General features: G+C 40.0%; 1 protein-coding gene and 1 pseudogene across 1 annotated transcript; both read right to left on the bottom strand.

Moving 5' to 3' along the window:
• Positions 1 to 6,037: 6,037 nt before the first annotated feature.
• Positions 6,038 to 8,522, bottom strand: LOC127760263 (pentatricopeptide repeat-containing protein At5g66500, mitochondrial-like; annotated as a pseudogene).
• A 2,900-nt stretch (positions 8,523 to 11,422) lies between these two features.
• On the bottom strand, positions 11,423 to 21,290 carry LOC127781026 (uncharacterized). The gene is made up of 20 exons (XM_052307958.1): positions 20,884 to 21,290; positions 20,151 to 20,309; positions 18,906 to 19,069; positions 18,240 to 18,347; positions 17,260 to 17,430; positions 16,647 to 17,180; positions 16,477 to 16,551; positions 16,273 to 16,401; positions 16,076 to 16,150; positions 15,787 to 15,996; positions 15,444 to 15,596; positions 15,139 to 15,362; positions 14,707 to 14,824; positions 14,473 to 14,611; positions 14,183 to 14,384; positions 13,980 to 14,085; positions 13,721 to 13,861; positions 13,523 to 13,646; positions 13,310 to 13,426; positions 11,423 to 12,105 (listed from the first exon to the last, which is right to left on the bottom strand). The coding sequence occupies exons 1-20, from the start codon at positions 21,107 to 21,109 to the stop codon at positions 11,729 to 11,731; spliced, it is 3,552 nt and encodes a 1,183-aa protein (XP_052163918.1). The 5' UTR covers positions 21,110 to 21,290; the 3' UTR covers positions 11,423 to 11,728.
• Positions 21,291 to 21,378: the final 88 nt, after the last annotated feature.

The raw sequence follows: 21,378 nt of genomic DNA, 5'->3' as shown, positions 1-21,378 counted from the left end.
CTCTAGCTCATTTTGTGAGAGCGCTGTGCTCCTATTTTAGGTGGAGCTAAAACTATTTGGCTGAACACCAGCTCTAGGAGAGGTGGAGCTGGAACTAGAGTTGCGCTATAAACAGGTGAGAGCGCTTCACCTAGCTCTGCTCCTATTTTAGAAGCTAAAACTATTTGGCTAGGCTCCAACTTTAAGAGAGATGGAGCTGGAGCTGTGCCAAACAGACTCTAAAACAGTATGATGAAAACAATAAGTTGCAAGTACTGGTCGAGCATTGTGGATTGGAATATCATGTCGGAGTGAATCACACATGAATTTAAAAGATGATGTATTTGGATGGCTCATAGAAAAACAATTCGGTTTTTTGGATGGATTTAGAGAGGAGAGACAGAAAGGAGTTGCATTGGATTTCTCAAAGTAAAAAGAAAATGAAGGTTGAGCTCATGTGCTAAGGGCATCCACAATGTACATGAAAACCAGTCCATAGGAAATAAAAAATTCCATTCAACTACCTTAACACATTGTGCAACTAGTCTATAGCAAAGAAATAACAAAAATTGTCTATAGCACTATGGGTAGTCCATAGACAATAAAAAATCATAGTTATGCTAGGTGCATGCATGCTGTAGCCTGCAGCTTCAGCTCCGGCTGATTTTTTTTTTTGCCTTTAGTGGGACCCACCTTAATTGCACATATTGTGATTGTGGTGGTTTCTAAAACTATGGACTCCCAGGTGTGGGTCCCACATCTATGGACTAGTTTGCCAAATACATTGGTGTTGCCCTAATTTCCTATTGAATTGAGGTATAGGAATTGAATCCAAAGGAATTTGGCAACATCCAAAACCTATGTTCTAAACAACCTACTTAGAAAAAAAAATTCCTTAGTATTTCAATCTGCCAAAATTCCTACGGAACTCTCTAAGATCCAAGTAGCCCTGAAATCAAAAGCATAATGTTACTGTAGAAATTTCACAATGTTGCTGCAGAAAAGCATAATTTACATATACTATATAAACAGAACGCACTTAATGTTTACTGAAGAGAAATCATCACAGATCTTCCAAATCGTTAGATGGTACTTGATGATATATCAACTATTCTTCCGTACGTACCCAAACGAATCATTTTCTTGCTATATTGGACTAGTCCTCAGTAAGATTTACGATTCTGATTCTCCATATTGCAACTGTAATCAGCTGATCAATGTTGTAACATCTCTTTATTTCTCCTTTTCTCTTCTTCTTTCTTATACTGGAATTCTCTCTTCTTTTGCTGTATTTTTATTTTCTTTCTCTCATCCCTCCTCTCCATGTTACCTTTTCTCTATTCCTTTTTTCTTTCAATTTCTGTATCTTTGACCCACCATTAAATACAGGGTATAAGGTAGAGAGTCTCTTCACCATTTTGCGTCAAAAAAAAAGTCGTGTGACAATGTGGCGGTGCCGTCTCTGATATTACCAGCCGGACAAAGCACGCAATCTTAAATTGATTGCGATCGGCCAAAGTATATAAAACACATATATTTATGGGAGATAAAATATGTCACATTGTGTAATACAATTATATAATAAAATAATCTATGAGTAAATTGCACCCGCGGTACACAAATTTAAGAGGTGAGTGCAATCTCTACTATTTACCTTTTGAACCAAATATATCGTTTATCCTTTTGAAGTAGACATATTGTTTATTTACTATTAAGCAAACTATTTTCCCTCCTTGGCCCTTGCTAACGATGCGTTGCCAACTTAAGAAGAACTTGTTTTTCATTGCCAAGTGATCAGAATCTACAAGGTCTCATCGATGTCAAGCATAGACCTATGTTTTACACCAAGATACATGCTTCTGAGACCATTGCCTTTTTCTAACAACTTAATGGATGTAAAGAATATAATGATGTAAAAGTATGTTCCTTGACAAATTATTCTAGTAATGTCATTTTCGCTTAAAAAGCCTTTTTTTTTTGGGGGGGGGGGGGGGGGGGGGGGGCGCACAACATTATCAAGGGATTCATATGGCATTAACTTCAAGTAATCAATATTTACTTATAAATTACCATAGCACAATTGATGGCGATGATTGACAAATTGCTTAAACCTCCAAGAAGGAAAACCTGTTTCTTTAGCTACAATAATCCAGCATGATTTTTTAATGAGAAAACATAAATGCATGGCTACGAAAATAGGCATGGTATTGAAGCACCATATGTAGGAACTAAAAAAAAAGAGGATTTGAATCAGTTCCATTGATCCCATCATTACCAAAGATAAAATATACAGTACTTGCAAAAACCTTTTCGTCTAACACGTGAATGTTAAACACCAGGCACTGTACGTGTTTGGGACTTTAGGTCATGTGCTACCCATTGATTGTTTTTTTTAATATTACTGATACTAGCTTTGTCGAAACAGAAAATACTGAACTGTACGGATGTACCCTATTCTTTGCTTAATAGTGCTTGCTTTTCTAGCAAAAGCTGAGCAACCTCACTTAGTGAGTCCATTTCCAAACCTCCAATAGTTTTTTTTAAGAGTGTTCCAAGAGTTCGTGACAAATATTCATGCACTTTCCTCTTTGGCACTGTTACTTTTGGTCTGGAGTTTATTGTTCTAATTCTGCATTTACTAACATATAACCATAATATAAAATCTATATTAGAAGAGAGAACTGCATTAACTTTCATCGTTCCGTACAACCTTCACACGCTGGTTACAGATAATTGCTTGTGCTGGAGCTAATGAACACCTAACAACTATGAGAGTGACACATAAATGATGATGTCCATTATGGTATCAAGTACTGAATTAGGCCGTTGATGACCTACCAGAGAAAGCTAAAAGGGACGAACCTCCGAAAAAACTTCAAAAGGCAGGGTTTGCCTCCAAGTTTGGATTGAGAAATTGCTCTTGTGAAATCTTCAATTCAGGATATTCATTCAATCCACACCTTGGGTAAAATGCTCTTCTTTTGTTTCAAGGAGCTTTAGGGTGTTGATTACCTGTAACAAGAAGCAGCATGTCCCTCTTGATGGTGGAGGAAATAGACATGTTGCATAGAAAAGATTCGAAGTGTACCTTGCAAATGGAAGGATGAAAGTTTATGTGCAGTTTTAATCCGCAAAGGGAAGAAAAGATGCCGACATATTTGTAATATATGGCTTTGATCATCATCAATTTGCAACTTAGAATGTAGTTGCAATTATTAGATAAGAACATGAGCAAGATGGATGTGTGGCGGCAACCAGCAAGGACTAGGCTTTTGAACTCTCTTGATGTGATATTTCTGATATCATGATGTATATATAAGCATATATGCAATGCATATGTACCAAACAAGCTGAAGTGCATGCACACATTATATTTATGGAGGGCCCTTGAGGTGTGGTGCAAATGATATGGCAAGGATGCTATCAGAGACAGTTGTTTCTTCATCCTAGTGATACAGGAAATGGCATACAGCATCATGGAAGTGCCCCAAATACCAATGGAACTTCTTTTCCTCTCTTGTGGGAAAATTGAAAAAAGGGGATCTGAAGAAATTACCTTCGTAGATGATTGAATGCAGGCTTTATCCCTGAAGTTTTAAACTGCAAAAAAAAAAAAAAGGTGGCTTCTGGTTTTCAGACCTTTCAGACACAACACAAATGAAACAGACATTGTGGAAACTGTATGGAGCAAGAGATGGGGGGACCAATGTATGTTCCTGCAAAAGGGAAGTCTCAACAGCCCATCACTTAGTAGGCAAAGCAGCAGCAACATGTGGGGGCAAAGGACCATGCCCATTGACAATGAGCCAGTCATGTAATGCCAGGGACCAAATGGTACTGTAGGTCTCTCATACATGGATGCACGGTGTAATCTCGAAGTATGCCAATCTTCGGGTGGTAGGAGTAACATGATAAAATACATAGAGTTGAGAAGGATGAAATTGCACACTTGAGTTGCGCCAATGGCCTACAGCTACAAACAAAAGAGTGAAATGTTGAAGAACTAAACACGATAACTGCGAATATTACATTGGACTGACTTTGGCTCGTGATCCACCATTGATAAATGGTGAGAAACAGCAAGCTTCAAGCAATCAAAGGTCGCTTTCATGAGCTAATATGATCAAAAAGTAATCAACCAGTATGCATTAGGGTTTCTTTCCAGCTGGCACAATTTTAGCATGTCACTTGTGGGACCAAGAAAGAGACATGAAAATTCTTCTTGAGATTCAGAAACCTCAGCTTTACCACTATCATTTTCTGGAATAGGATGGATGGAGGTTTGCGTTAGAAGTGACAACACAAATATGAGGTGAGTCCTATCAAAATATTCAGCAATAAACGTTGAGATTGATAGTGTAAATAAAAATATCACAACTCATGGTATGTAAATCACTGAGAGAAAAAAAATATTGAAAATGAAATTTCAAAAAGTGGAGCAGCAGGTGCACATGGAGATGGAACCCCCCAATTAGGTGCAAAGAATATGAAATGTCCAGAATCAGCTTGACAAGATTGTTAAAGCAGAAAATCTTCATACTGTGATACTACGTAGCTTCTTATATGAAAAGATCTAGGGCCACCATGGACCACACCTATTTAGTGACCAACTAGGCTTCCTATCATTTGAACCTAAAGGAAAAGAACAACAATGGAAAAACTGGAGTCGAATATCGAACATAACAAATATTAAGTCAGACAACAATGAAGTCCGATACTTTTACGATTATTAACAGGTAATATTAACAAGGTTTGGACTTTCTGAAAGTGGTAAATAGATGATACCTAGTGAATTGGAATTTGGGAAAGGGAAACTCCGTGAGGGCAGCAAATTCTTCAAACAAATACGCCCATCGAATTTGCATCATGGCTTTGATATCACAAGCCAAAATAAGCACAAGGAATATCTGAAGCAACAATTTTCAAATATCGGGCTGAAGCAGTTAAGTCTTGTGTCTTACACTCCTCGTCTCTCGAGTTTTGTGGACTACTACTGAAAAATACCTCTATGTGTTACGTGATTCATCAATCCATTGAGGTTTAAAAGATGAGTGTTAACAGATTGTACTAAGTCAAAAACCAAGAATGGGCATGGACAAAACTATGCCAAGAAATACAAAAGGCAGACACCCCAGAATAAAAAAGCAGTAGGTTGGATGAAATATTTAAGCCATTACAACCACCGTTTACATTTCCAACATTGATGCACTCATTGTATGATTAGCTAAAAGCTTGAAAATACAAAAATGAGAATAAATTGCTAGAATGCAAGTTAAAACATAAAGTTCATAATTTATTTACAATAAAAGGGCAAAGAAAAGGTCTTACCCTTATAGCACCATGGGTGTGGTGAGTATTTCTGATTTCATTTGGGAGAACTATGGGATTATTTATGGATGAATAGAGAATATGAACTTGGTTGTTATCATCAATGCAACACAATACTTCTTGAGCATACATATCTTACTTGACTATTTCTTGAAAACTTTCAAAACCAACTTCATGCAGCTCCATGATCCCTTAGGAAAGCCTGGAAAGCATCTTGAGTTCTTGACCTAGTACTGCAAACCTGCAATACTAGGATTTCAGTCGGTCTGTGCATTTTTAGAAATTGCAATCCAACACATCATATGATAAATGATGTTTATTTTACATTTTACGAATATAAATCTGAAGCATCGGTTGTTCAAAAAGCTTTGGGCAACAAGCAATGAACCTACCAAAGATTCAAATATAGTTTCTGTACATGATTGCAGCTCAAAAGATTATTTAGTTATAAGGAAAACATTCCTCAGCAGGAACTAACTGATCAATGTCAGGACTGGGAACACATTGAAGAAGTATTTGATAGTAGAACCATTCTTCAATATACATTGAATAAGTATTTGGTAGTAGAACCATTTTTCAATATTTCAGTCATACTATTGCTCAAAGGAAGAGACCATTCTTCGAGTCATACCAATTTAAGATCTGTTGCAAAAAGGAAGAGAATGTGCAGAACCTTGTTCATTTACCAAATTTAATCAGAAAAGGGGTCCCAAAATGGGGCTCTACCTGCTAAAGTTCACCTCCAGTGTCTCAGGCAGAAGTAGCAGCATATTATTTCCAGTAGACAGTTCGTTCAGTGCTGGCGGACTCTGTCACCATAGAACTAGTTCGAGACCAGTCTTTCCTACAAAAGAGAACAGTTCACTGATCTAATCATAATTATCAGGGATAATTGACTACAGAGAACCAAGCATCATAAGTGCTTCTCTAAGTAATAGAAAAAAAACAAGTAATCTAAATAGCAGACTACTAGGCTTGGAATCTTGTATGTGCCCCTTAAGGAAGCTAATAAGAATTTACCACACTACCAAAACAAAGTAATCAAACCGGTATAGCATCTTTTAACAGTATATTTGACTATGCCAAGCAGTTTCATTACATGATCATATCGTTTAGTCTTTATTTATCATTCAGATCATGCAACTTCAATAGTTGGCCACCTTCCTATGTTTGCTACATCTGTGCTGAAGTTGGTGACTAGAATACTCCAAAAATTTAATCACATAAAAAATTAATATCCAGGTTAAAAATGAATTATGCTATCAATGTCACATCAAGTGATCTCAGTTGTTTGAACAAAATTTCAGAACAAGAAAAGCCTCAAATGTATAAAAAGATAACAATATGTGAAATGATAAGACATAACTGGAATTGATCTATATATCAGAGGATAGTTATCTGAAACAATAAAATCATTTTTAAAATCTTAAAACACATTCACATGTACCGCTAGAGGATAGAGACATATTTTATGTCACTCTTGGAATATTTTAGTTTTTGACACAAAACAATGTGTTGATGTTAAATCGCACATATTTTTTCATCATGTCCAATGGCACAACTGTTGTCATTGCAACAAAAAATCCAAAAATATTTAAGGATGAACAAAAGTAATGTAGTTCATAGCATATTTACTAACATAGATAAGCTAAGTACAATGCTTAATTTCATATTTCTCAAGATGACTGCTTTACAAACTTACACTAGTGCGAAAAAAAATTGGCCCTACCATATAATCTCGTACCCACAGTAAAAAACTGAACCGAATTGTTCCCCTTCCCCACTTATTGCCCTTGTAAGTCCATACGACAATATCACTCATCAAGTCCTAATACCATGAGTTGAAGTCGATCAGCTGTACTCCCAGACTACCCTTGTCCAATATAATCCTCCTTGGTTCATCCGATTCAGACCATTGTCTAGCAACAGCATGAAAATTTGATATTAGCACATGACTTCCTGGATTTTCTGGGTCAACCTCCAGAAGGTGCAGAGCTACTTTGTTGCCTCTCAACACATCCATGTTAGCTTTACATGCATTCAACATAGCCACACAGATGGAACCAGAAAGCTCACTTCGGGTTGTAATGGAACTACAATAGAGATACCATGCCTCATCATTCTGGCCTGCACGGCCTAATAGATCAATAAAACATGCATAGTGCTCTGGTCCCGGATTAATCCCATATTGTCTTTTCATCAAATGCAACATAGCTCCCCCTTCATCCACAAGACCAGATTGTCCACAAGCTGAAAGAACAGCGAGAAATGTAACTTCATTTGGCAAGACCACTGGTGCAACTTTCTCCATCCTTTTAAACAAACCTAATGCTGCTTCTCCATGACCATGGCAACTGTAAGCATCAATCATACTGGACCAGGAAACCACGTTCCTGCAAGCCATTTGGTCAAACACAATGCGAGCAGCCATTGTCCGCCCACATTTTGCATACATATCAATGAGTGCATTACATAAGATCGTCTGTGAAGTAGACCCATGACGGACAGCCTTGCACTGCACCAGCATACTGTACATCAAATTCGCTGTCGCTGAGCAGGCAGTGAGAGCACATGTCAGCGCAATTCCATTAAGCTCAATCCTCCCCAGAATCAAGAAAGCGTCCATGAATGATCTGCTGTTCTCCACACAGCCTGAAAAAACAGCGTTGTACAGAACAACATCCTTTTGACAATCCGTGCACAGTGCACTGTGCACATGAACAACCTCATCGCTTCCTCAACAAGGACATAGCTCATATAGAGATCCACAAGCGCCGTCGCCCTGATGACATCGTCCTGGCATGCAAGAACGCAGCGCGCGTGGACCTGACAGGCTGACAGCCAGGGCGGAGGGCCATGGTGCAGAGGGTCGCGGCCGTGGGCGCGAACCGCGCGGTGGCCATTCCCCGGAAGGCGTACGCTGCGGTGCCGGGGCGCGCGTTCCAGGCGACGGCATCCCGGGCGGGCATTTCGTCGAATAGGCGGGACGCGGCGGCTGGGAGGCCCGCGTTGGTGTAGGCAGTGAGGAGGGCTGGAGGGCGGTGGCCGGGATAGGGCTGGAGAGGGAGGAAGACTTGATGAGGGTAGCATGGACTACGGGAGAGTCGGACGGGTGGGAGGAGAGGCGGCGGAGCAGCGCGGCGAGCGGCGGCGGCCGCCGCATTGCGCATTGCATGGGATATCTATGACGGGATAAACGCTGTATTTAGCTCCGGTTCCAGCCGGCAGCCGCTGCCTTCCGAGTCGTGGTTAGAGCAAGGATAATGGATTAATGGTGAGTTCTTTCTCCCAACTTTTCCCTGCTCATATCCTCGTGTTCCGCGTACATTTTTCAAACTGCTAAACAGTACATTTTCCATGAGAAACTAGAAAGCAAACACAGCCTAATAGTAGAGCTCACTTCCTACAATTAGTTTATTTTAAAGCCAACATATAAAATATATTAGCTATAAAATTGGCTACAATTTTCTTCTCCTCTCTATCTCACTTATACATTTAATGTATTTGTCTTGAAGCTTGTGTTAAGCTAGCTCTTGTATGAGAGCCAACACCCTTAATTTTTTCTGCTACCTCTCTTCTTTACGTAAGCTTATAATAGGCTTATAGCTTACTATTATCCTTGCTCTTATCTGGCTTTCTTGAAACATGTTGTTGTGTACTCTTTCTTCTCGATTCCTGCCACTGCGACCGCCACCGCAAGGTTTGGTGGACTTTGGAGTTATCCCGATACTGGCGATACGAATGCTATTATCTTACGATTATATCAAGCCAAAACAATTCCGATCTCACATAGTATCTTAATTTTCATAGTATCTCAAGACAACATGGACAGATGACACAAACTCACAAACCCCACGAGGCAAACCAAACAAGAAGGTAGATTTAAACGCAAACCAAACCCTTTTTTTTTAAAAAAAAGAAAATAAATCAATAGCTCTGGTCACCCTATATACTAGGAATCCCCACTAAGTGTAGTTAATATTATTTTTCTCTTCTCTTATTAAGCCACATCACCTTAATTATTTTTAGCCATTGGATGACAAATCTATAGTTCAAATTGTCTCTTCTTTCTTCTCTCATAACACCAAGTAATCTCAATCATTTTTAGGCCTCAAAATTTATAAGTATTAATTTGTTTTAGTTTTAATATTCATATTTCATCTTATTTGTACATATTATGCAACTTAATTTTCCACAGCAACATGGCAGGGTATTCATCTAGTTTATAGATATAGTAAACACATACTCTCTCTTTCATCTGGTCAATACCAGTAGAAATGTAGAATCTCTTAGCTAACATTCAAATCTTTAGATTTGGATTTACTCCGTGAAGTTATGCACCTGCAACTTTGTTTAGTGCAATAGCGTAGTATTGAATTTTCGGTAATGTTAATAGCAACCATCTGCTTCTAGTCAAATGGTCATTCATCTTAAAACATACTTATGGATTCCCTTTAAGAATCTCAAGATTATGAGGTCCACTTCTGAGAGCATGAGCAATGGGTGGCTCTGGGTCGTACTCCTAGCTCACGCCATCCGGCTTCCATTGCCTTTCGAACCCGCGCCGTCCCCTAGGAGAGAGCCAGAGATGCGCGCTTGCTCGCAGGGGAACGCGCCCCTCGGCCACTTTTGGCGGAGCCACAGAGCCGGGCTCCGCATTGGGCGCACCGTGGCTAGGGAAGTAGCTCGTGGACAACGCTCCCTACCCCCGTATTTCCCTTTTCACCCTCGCCCCCCTCCCTCGCCGTCGCCTTGAGTTGCGTCGCACTCCTCCTCTTTCTCTGCCTCGCCTTCTCTTCTCCTCTTCCATCCTCGCCGAGCAAGAACGCAAGGATTGGATCCAAGATTCGCTCTTTCCACTCACCCTGCCATAAAGAGCAAGAAATCGGAGCAGGACGAGAGCAGCGGAGAGTGAAGAGGAGATGGAGATGGAGTGGGCAGTTTCTTTCACTTCTCCCTCTCTCTCTCTCTGTACACGTCTCCTCACTTTGGACTCCGAGCCAACAAAATGCTTAAACAAGTCCAAAATATTTATCTCTCTCATTTCTCATCTCTCCCTTCCTCTTCAATATGACTGCACAGAGGGCAAGGAGACCGACATAAAAAACAAAAGGAGCAAAGAGCAAGAGAAGTAGTACTCCAGTGAGAGTGTCGGTGGGCTCAAAAGAAAAAAATGTAAGAGAGGAAATATATAGCAGTGGCTACATGGATTGGTTGGATTGGTGCACACTGTTATGGGTTAGGCCATCTATAATCGGTACCCTCAACGCATGCCCTAGCAAACGGTGCCTCCTTTCCGCCGCCGGGTCGTCCCCTGGGAAAAAGGCGCAACGCCTGGCAGAGGAATGCGTGCCTTGGCTGCTTTTCTGGAGCCACCGCTCGGGGCTACGCGTTGGAGGAGGGCGTGGCTCGTGGACATGGCTCCCGCTCCACAAATTTCCCCTTCCACCCTCGGTCTCGTCGCTGGCAGTGGGGAGGAGTCGGAGGCGACAGCGACGGCGACGAGCGACGGCCGCCACCATCTCCTTCCCAATCTGGCCGGGAGGGGGGATGCAGATCCGCAGGCGCCGGATCTACTGCCCCCCGACCGGCGACGGTGCGAGGTGGAGGAGATCAGGGAGGTGGACGACGCGAGAAGAAGAGAGGGGTAGTATAGTAAAATACCTACGTGGGTTTTTTTGGGTTAGGGACACTCGTGGGCTACTAGGGGTATCCTTCATTGTGAGGGGAGTTTCCCTACGAGTATCCTCAGTTAGTGAGGACACTTTAGGAGTGGCTCACATTGTGGATGCCCTTAGAGTATCTCCATCCAGTTGCTTCAGATTTTGAAGAGTCCAGCACAAGTATCCTCCATTGGGATGAAGTGGTTTCAGTTAGTGAGAGTACCAATAAAGTAGCTTTGGTTGTAGATGCCCTAAGTGCTGAACTCAAGGTTCATGAATCCATGAACTTAACATGCAGATTCACAGGTTACAAAGAACATTGTTTGGCACGGATAAATCTGAACAAGTCTATGACAGCGGCACTCTCAAAGAAGACAACCGCTGACAAAGGTGGTATTTGGATCCAGTTTAGTTCCTATCACATCAGATATTTGGACGCTAATTTGAAGTCATGAACCATAAACGAGTAACTCAGTGTAAAGTTTGCATTACTAAAACTGTACTCTGATCAGAATGTACAACATGATTTACCTGTTTTCTATACAGAAAGTTTGACCTAGGATTACAACAAAAATATGTATGCTTTACTCTCAGCAACGGAAAATGTATTTTCTGTCTACCGTGACCTCCCCGCCTTACCAACAATGAATAAAAAGAATTTCCACCTTGATGGTTGTGAAAAAGCACATGTTACCAGAGAAAATGGAGCTGGAAAAAAAATATGAAGAATTAACAACTGGGCATGTATTTGTTAAATTTTAACTGGGCTCATCGCTGCCTTTTGCTTTGCCTCGTAACATATCTCCAAAACCACCCAGCATTATACGACCAAACCTTGTGTTCTCTTGCTGAGTTTGTGGGGTAGGCTGAGAGGGGGTCGTGGCAGCAGTATCATGTTGTTCCCCGCTCTCTTTCTTCACAAGGAGGCTGCTCTCACCAAAGAAGCTGCTCATCGATGATGCAATCCCAAGATGTGCTCCCATTACCTTGCCAAGGCTCTCAAGTTTACCTCCCGACCTTTCGCGGGCTATAACTTCTAGTGCTTCCTTGTGTGCAGGGTCTAGAGCATCCAGATCTTTTAACAAGTTCTGTATTGACGGCAAAAGCAGATCACGTACGCTTGTAGCAGGAAGATCTGCAACAAATAAGAGAAAACACATGTAAGAAATGGGAGATTAAACTATATGGCCAAGCCAAAACAGACTTATGACTATGGGTTTTACTAAATATCATCAATTAAAGTCCCTAGTTAAACCATGACTGGGCAGTGCTCTACTAACAACTAATAAACTGGTGTGAATCAAAAGCCAAAGGAGTTGTTGATTCTGTCAACACTGGTAACATGTTCTACCCCTCTAAACAAAATATAATTAAGTTTTGTTCAAAAAAAAGAAAATATAATTAATTAATCATTCCATTCATTTTGTTCACTTTTATAAGTAGTATTTTGATTTCAAAAGGTCAACCTTTTAGACTTTGACAAACAATTAGCCAGATTATAAGTACTTTCAGTATGAAAAATACACCGCAAGGATCATATTCAAAATGCTTTCACACAACGCTAGTTTTACATCTTTTATAACTACATATTATGAGACATCAATGGTTAAATTTTAATTTTGAAGAGTGTCAAACTAAATTGTCTTATGGAAGTAAACCGAAGGTACAATATATGCTTGTAAAGATTTAACTACAACACAGAAAGGGCATGATTGCTTCACTCTCAAGCAACAGCACAGCTGTATTTACTTATAAGTTTATGCCTTAATTCTGCCCTGTGATGTTGAAAACTGAAATTATTTAGAATGGATTTGCAAATGAAAACATAGTCTATTGTTCAAAAGCTTCTGTTGGCTTCATCAATTTACCATGTACAAGATGGTACTCCATCTCTATATTAGGTAATCAAGGATACAGTCAACCTTTCAAAACATTCACCATTAATAGACATGCCAAATTGTATGGATTAACTATATGAAACCAATGTATTTGGGTTTGTCACACAAATACTTCCGTTACATAGTTTTATTTTTACTAGTATGCTATGGTAAGAACCCATAGTTATACCTAACATTGGACATTGTAAAAACTGAAAAATGACTTGATAGTTTAAGACAGAATATGACAGTAACAAGCTAATATGGGATCAAAGTTGGATATGCAAGTGAACAAACTAATGTAAATGGAATTCCTGATATAATATGTCATTGCTAAATACTTTTCAAACGCATCTTGAAATATAAACAAAATATACTGAAAATACATGCAGATGCCGACTTGACCAAAGTTACAGGGTTGTGGTATAAGGGAAGGATTAGCTAGTTTTGGATAAGGCTAACCTGTAGCATCCACAGCACGCAGTGCTTCACAGAATACATTTGCTATCTCACGACGCCGCTCAATATCATTTCCAGTAGGTGGGGCGCTCGTTAGCTTAAATATCTTAGTTAAAAGATGTATGTAATGTCAAAGAAAACAGAACACACAAGCAATCTAATGAATCATGAAAAAATGGTAAAGACTTTAGAAATTAAATACGGTTGATAGGATATATTCACGTAGTCTATCTGTTGTATGTGGCACTGCCACTGCAAGTGCACGAATAACAGAAACAGTAGCTTCGTGTGATCCATCTTCAAGAAAAGCATCCATTTGAATTCGTATCTTGTCAACAACCTGACAGCAAGTCTTTAAGGCAATGCACGAAGTACATAAAGTATCAAAGAAAATAAATGAAGATGTATACATACCATGTCATTTTTAAAATGCTGAGCAACAGCTCCAAATGCTTCTATACTAGCATATTTTACCGTCAAGTTTTGATCAGAACCAAGGGTTATAAGTGCTGGCAAAACATGAGTTGATGCTACTTTCACACTGATGTAGGGTACCTGTGTGTTAAAACAATCAAGGATACCATGAGGAACATATGGAACCAAGAAGGCAAAGGTGGTCAACCCTCTAAGAAACTACCAATGCATTCTTGTAATGAATTAATGATACGCTTACAAGTGCTTTCAGTAGAGCTGCAGCATTGGTTTTTAGGTTGGCATCAGAGATCACAACCATCTCCCACACAATATTAAATACAGCAACATGGTGCTCCTCAAACATGCTACATAATGATAATAAGTGAGACACATTAACATAGAGCATATCAACAACATCGTGACACTGGCTGCATTATGGATTCAGTTAGTTAAAGCACGAACCAAAGGAACCGAACTGCGTCAATGATCTCAGCAGTGTGATGCATAGAAAATGAACCATCCTTCGTGTTCTGGATAAGTAATTTTCTCAAATATTCTTCTAATTGTTGACGTTTTGAAGGATAACCCAAAATACCAGATAACAACAATGGAAGGACACACACAATTCCAAGTTTTTCGGCAATAGAAGTTTTTGGACGCAAACCTGCAAGATTTAAACACAATACATACAAATGTTGAACAAAGGAAAATTTAAACCAAACAGCCTTGCCATATTAATACAGGATACTTACCCCGAACTCTAGACTGGGTTGCCAGAGGAAAATAGGTGAAATCACTGCTGTCAATATCCCCCGCTGCTACAAGAAATACAGGTAGCATAACGTGTTCCAGATAATCTATGCCATAACGTCCCGATACATCCAATAGGTACTAAAAAAGTTTCAGGAAATGATTGGTCAGAATTTTATACATGATACCATGATGGAAGGATATGCATAGGTGTTGATGTGATCTGTAGAATTTACCTTCCTGATCACCGTTCTTAAGTTATCCTCTTTAGCAGGCAACAGGCAAGCAAGCTTGATCAAATCCGGTAGACACTCAGTGTGCATCCATTCAAATGCTGACCACTCTGTGTCACCTCTGTCAAGTGTCCCAGGACACAATTAGTTGATAGAAGATAAATAAACTCTGATGGTTCGATTAAATTGATCGTGCAATAAACATCCTAATTTTGACCACTGATATAACTAAACCTATCTAGATTAGCCATTCGAAAATGATGCCACCGCATATACTTTGAAGATATCATGTTTTTACAAGTTCCTTCATGTGCATAACTGCTGAAAATAATGATCAAATATACACTTTGGAGACCGTTCAATTTCAAAAACGTCATACATTTAAGGAGGGAGTAGTAAAGTTTTCACACAATATTACAGAGGAAGACAACTTACGCTGCATACAGTTTTAGGCAGGATTTTGAGAAGTAGCTTTCTGGCATAGTGCCTGTAGAAGGATCAGCAGCAAACGGGCAAGTAGATATAGCTTTCTGGTGAATAAATGGTAGCAACTCGGTCAACATGCGGAGGAGGACATCAATGTTCCAACGCTCTTGCTCTCCTAAAACACGGAGATGAGAGTCTATTGCACCTTCAACCCCTGAAACGGGCGGACAGCGCTGAAGCATAACAATTGTGTCAGAACACATGTGGCACTTCAAAGAAACTATAAGGTTCCCAAAATTTACAAACATGTATACCTGAGCAGATGCCAGGATATGTGCCAGTAAGATTCTCAATATCTGATCCAGTTTATCTCCCCATCTTACAACAGCAGGAACAAGTTCCTTGAGAGCAACATTCACAACAGCCCCCGAAGGGTCACAGACCAACTGGAACATTAGCTCCTCAACCTACCAAACAAACAGGAAATTAAGAGGACTTCCAAAATAAGTATTATGTTTCATTGATTTGTAGCGCAGCAAGCTTTCAATCAAAACATATATTCTCCACTAAAAAAAGGAAGTTCTGACAGGTTAAATTTAACTAATTATAAGAAACCAAATTTCCCAGTTATTGGCTCTAAGCATTTGCAGGACTTACCTTATAATATTTATCCAGATTTGGAAACAGAGGAAGCAGCAATGTGAGGTTATGTGTTGCAGCTTCCCTTACAACTGTTGCAGAATCTTCAACAAGTTGTTGCACAATGGATAAGATAAGGGAATCACGTATCTCAGGACGAACATATACTGCTAATTCTCCACAGGACTGGGCAACAAGCAACCTACGCTCCTCATATTGGTGATTTATCTAAACATCAACCAATTTAGCATTATGTAATATTATATACCTAAAAAGGTTAAAATATCTGCCACAAATTGTCAAATACCTGTTCCCAACATTGTGGAAGTAACTCAGTTTCTGTCCTCATCTCACCTACACTCTTAGCAAGCTCCACACAAGCCTGCGTGAAGAGGAAAACAGTTATGTGAATAACCACAATTTAACCTACTACTATAAGTTTGCAAGCTGCATCATGAGAAGTGCATGTGCCATGCACCAATTATTGCAATTGTAGGAACTTACATCCATTATGATGCGTCTCTGTTGTCCATCAGGACGTTTGATTAGATTGAACAACGTATGAGTTAAGGAATCACGTACATCACTATCTGGATGTTTTTCTATGGCACAGATGATCAACGGAAGAAGCTCCTACAACAGTGCAGCAAGTAACATAAGTTATACTTATATAAAGATTGAAACAAACTACAAGGGTTACAGGTAAACCTCACGATGGTTTATAAGCACATAAGGAACAATCTTTGGAAGAGCATCCGAAACTATTTTGATAGTCTCCAAAGCCTGCATGGTTGGATAAAAATAGCTTGCTTAATGAAATTTGCAAAGAAATAAATGTGAAAACTTCATACAGACCGAATATATATCAAGTCACTAACCATCTTATCTGATGATTTTTGTTTATAAGGACTCTCTACTTTCTCGGTATGAACTTTATCGTCAGTTAGATAAACAGATATGCTATCTGAATCCCCCTGGCTATTACCAGATCCATGCAGATTGCCATTGACAGATAAATCTTCAAAGCAAGTGTTTGTGCCAGATTTATCTTCTCCTGAAGTGCCATAGCCACTGTTCTCAGCAGTTGAGCAGGAAACTTCTGCTTCTGGACCTGGGGAACCTTCAAGGCTACTTTCCATATTTTCATGATCTTTCTTTTTACCCTCAGCTAGACTCACCTCCGATGCTAGCTTACTTGTTATGGATTCGGATCCTTTTAGATTGTCATGTTCACTGCTCAGCACTACTATTTCTTCCATAGAATTGGCAGGAATTAAACCATCAGTATCTCCAGAAGATAATCGTTTACTTGACCTAGTCCCTTCAATATGCATCTTAAGGGACGTAATTTCAGCTCTACAATCATTCAACTCCTTCCTCTGGACATCCAATGATTGCTTCAAGTCTTGAACCTTTCTTAAAATGTCAGTGTAGCAATGTTCAGAAGAATTGAAGTATAAGATAACTGGGTTATTTCTGAGAGATCATTACCGTTTTCTCCTTCTCTTTTATGTCCTTGTGTGCAGCTTCCAAAGACTTTCTTAAAGCAGCAATCTGACTATTAGCCACTTCCCTGCTCTTTATCAAAGCGTCCTTTTCAGCACCAAGACTTTCATTGTCCTTCAGTAGCGTCTCATTTTCGCGGAGAATAGAAATCTTTTCCTGTGATATGTAATAAAAGTGATGACTTAAGAATATATGGAAGTTATGGGCTTGCAAGGAAAAACAGAGTCTTTAATGCTCAGTCATGTACTTCTGTGGTGCCTGTTTTCCCAATTACGAAGAATGGCCAAGTGATCCTAATCACGTTGGACCATGATACAAGTCTTGGATAAGAATCTAAAATGCACTAGAAACCCCCAGGTTTATGATTGTTACTGCAATAACATCTAGGGCTAGTCAAATATTGTGATACCTCAAAATGGTCACAGAAAAATGTTAAACATATCAAATGCATCGAATGCTAAATCCTGCTACTTATTGATTCTCGAAAATCAATTTTAAAATACTCTTGCACTGCACTTTATGAAATGAACATTGACTCATGGCTTATGCAGCGGTTTTATTTCATTTTGTGTCACTATAACTGGATTGCACATTGTTCATGAATAAGATGAATGTGTCAACTATATGCATACTCCATAGAATGTAATTATTACTAAACTTGAATATGATGTAGGCCCTTCCTATTAGCACGTTACTTGGATTCTGTCAAAGGATTGCATGAAGCATATGATCTAGTTACCACAAATTTCCTGCCCTTTTGATTGAAGTATGTTGGTAAGGAAAAGATTCATTCCAATATGATTTGGAGTAAATATAATGTGTATTCTTAGCACACATTGATGGAATTAAAAACAAACATGTACCAGGATCTAATATTGTCGCATGTAACACTGTAATGCATCAAGCTGTAGTCAGTAAACAATTAGCAGCTTTTGTAGGAACATTAAGCAACTCCATGGAATCACCTCTGCAGCCTCTGTGGTAGATGAAAGATACTGATAGTAGTAACGACGAAGGGCATCAGGCACACAAGCTGAACTGTTAATCCAAACATCAAGGTCCTGATCAGGAACCTGCAATCAGAATGATCTAGTAAGCTTTACGAAGGTCGTCAGGCACACAAGCTGAACTGTTCATTCTACTGTTTTGTTTGATTCATAATTGATTTGCCAGCACTTTTTACTGTTGGAACTTTGAAGCACTTATGGGACCCACCTAGTGTTCATTCCACAGAATGAAGCTTCTACTAATTATGCCTATCAAATTTTCAAGGGATAGGTATGTGTGAACAGATCTGTAGAAATTACATTTGGCGATATGCAAACTTCATTTGAAAATTTACAACCATGAAATAAGGCTGGGAAAGGATCATCCATATATGTTCTTTTAAAAGATAACTTTCTGTACATACATTCCCATGAATTTTTTGTGATGCTACTAGATACACATCCTATCAACCATGAACAGAATTTGCATGAATTTATTTTGTTGAGAAAAGGACGTGACTTTGACGTGAAGTTCCATAATTTTGACTTTTTGCATGAGAAACAGATAAACAAACCCTAATAAACTTAACAACAAGAGGAAGCCATGAAAGAATAATAAATTCTAAGAGAAAATATGATACAGACCTCCTCAATGAAAGTCATGGCTGCAAGTCGATACCCAGCCAAAAGCAAGTATTCTTTGACAGCACAGTTCAGATCTTTCCGTTCATTATCCTTAAGAGGACCTAATGTTGAAATTTTGGCATCCCTTTTGTCATGATGGCTAGATCCTTCATTTGTCAAAGCATCTGAAAGAGGCCCAGCATGCCAAATGGATAAATCATCTTACAAGCACAAGATAGGTCTAGCATGGATTTTTTTTCATGGAAACTTTTTCAGCTTCTTAAGCTCACATAATCAACAAATTAACATAAATAAATACATGCATATTGTAGGTCAAAAAATCATACAAGGATCTATGTTCCAGTGCCAGTAGATTTACATTTAGCAGTACATAGTTACTAGCATAACTCAAACTGTGCACTCTCCAGCTGGTATGTGTGCCCTGATATTGATCATTACCTCATAATTAAGGTACAGTGCAAAAAATGCTAAAAAGTACAATTTATTGTCTCAAAAACCAGTTAAAAGCTATGATGCGCGCTATCAGTAGGACCTCCCCTCTTATATATGTATGTCTATCAGTTAGCAATGAACACGATGAATGATGACTCACTTTGAATTATCTAGTAAAAGCTAGATAATTAGATGTCACCAATAAATCTGCAGCAGAGCGCTCACCGCAAGCTAGTGGCCCTTGAAGAGGCAAGTGTTTTACTTAAAAGTAACTAGAATATCTCAAGCTTGTTTGTGGAAAACTGATCAAAGCCAATGCATCAGTTCTGTTCAACCTAATTGAATTGTTGAGTGTAAAAGTTCCTACAGATACCCCCAGCATAAGCCACATTAATGCTTATAACCTTCAAATCAGACCTGTCTTTTGTTTATTTCCCGTTACCCTTTATGTCCATGGTACTTCTTCTTATTTCCTTTAAACCATATAGCCTCCAGCTGACAAGCAAATGCCATGACAACAAGGGCAATATTGTTCAATACAATCCCAATTCCCAAAGATCACTGAGATAAACACCCTCTCGCGTATCACAGCCATATTTCATCCTCACATGAGATGGAATTTTCAAAGTTCAATATGTAAGCCACAGAATAATGAGATAATTTTCACTTTTGGCACTTATCTGAGTACCAAATGCTTTAACTATTGATTCCACTTCAATCAAAGAATGTAAAAACAGAACACAATAGTTTTTGCTCCATGCCATCACATGAAACACAATATCACGCTATATTTGTCATTTCAAGGTTACATACCGGTAGCATTTGAGCCATCAGGAGAAGATTCTTTCTGCTTTTGTAACTCAAGCTTCAACCTGGAAAGATCTTCTCTGGCTAGCCGGAGATCATAATCAGTGAGGGCCAACTTTTCTTCTGCCGCTATTTTCTCTTCCAGCAAGCTCTGTGGATCAGCACCTGTCAATAAAAACATAGAGATAATCACCTCACAGACTCAATGACAGATGTTAGAACATTAGATTGAACACAAACACCGCATCTAGTGTACATGGATAAGCTTGCACAAAAAAGTGAGTAGATTGTTGAGTTATACCAAGAACAGACCCAAACATTTACCTGTAATTTATTCGTTCTGATAGCATTGCTTGGCCCATAATCCATATGCTACTCAATTTTAATGATATTATTAAGTAGTTGCAAACGGTGACATAAACAATGAAACTGCCACGCCTTGTGTGGTCTAAGTAAATTTAATTGTACTGTTCAAATTAATAATGCCCCTTCAACTGCGAAGTAACTAACCAACCAAATCGTCTGTAGAATGTAAGTCGAGCACCAAGGCACATACACCTAACATACCAACAACAAGATGAATTCAATAGCGCCAATTCGGACGTAATGCAGGGATATTATGAACATAATGGCAACACAGGAAGCAGGGAGCGCCACTACGCCGCGAGATCCAGCCAGCTGAGGAAAAGGGTTGGGGGGGAAGGGGGGGGGGGCAAATGCGGGGGACGCAGGGGCTCACCGGGCGGCGCGGAGGACGCGCGGGCGACGAGGTCGGGCGGGAACAGCGCGGGGTCGGAGAAGAAGGAGCGGAGGCGGAGCGCGTGAGCGTGGCGGCCGTCCTCCTGCAGCTCCTGCAACAGCTCGAGCGCCGTGAGGTGGTACCTCTCCTCCAGCAGGAAGTTCACCACGCAGTTGCACAGCGACGCCCACCGCTCCTCCCCCGCCCCCGCCCCCGTCGCCTCCATCACCTCGGGATCTGGTGGTGGTGGCGGTCGCCGGCGCCCCACCCGGTCAATCAGCCGCCGGCGACGAGGCGCGCTCCCGCCGCATGCGGTGGTCGGTGGATCTCGAGAGAGGCCGGTGGGTCGGGTCGGAAACTCGGACGAGACGAGAGAGGCGAAGGCGTGTGATTTTTGGAAGGGAAGAGAGGAGGAAGAAAGAGGAGGAGATCGACGGAGAGGATCGAGGCGCGCGCTGACGTCAGCTCGGCTACAGACAGCTGGTGTGTCTGATG

Source organism: Oryza glaberrima, chromosome 1, assembly GCF_000147395.1.
Source record: "Oryza glaberrima chromosome 1, OglaRS2, whole genome shotgun sequence".
Classification (NCBI taxonomy): Eukaryota; Viridiplantae; Streptophyta; class Magnoliopsida; order Poales; family Poaceae; genus Oryza; species Oryza glaberrima.
Note: the sequence above shows the minus strand (reverse complement) of the source record. Positions and strands in the feature narration are given on the sequence as shown.

Excerpts from the sequence above, each read along its gene's own strand:
- LOC127781026 (XM_052307958.1), bottom strand. The coding sequence starts at position 21,109 with ATGGAGGCGACGGGGGCGGGGGCGGGGGAGGAGCGGTGGGCGTCGCTG. Across the intron at positions 18,348-18,905 it reads CCATGACTTTCATTGAGGAG|GTTCCTGATCAGGACCTTGA; the intron begins GTCTGTATCATA and ends TTCTGATTGCAG. Across the intron at positions 15,597-15,786 it reads ATCTGGATAAATATTATAAG|GTTGAGGAGCTAATGTTCCA; the intron begins GTAAGTCCTGCA and ends TTTGTTTGGTAG.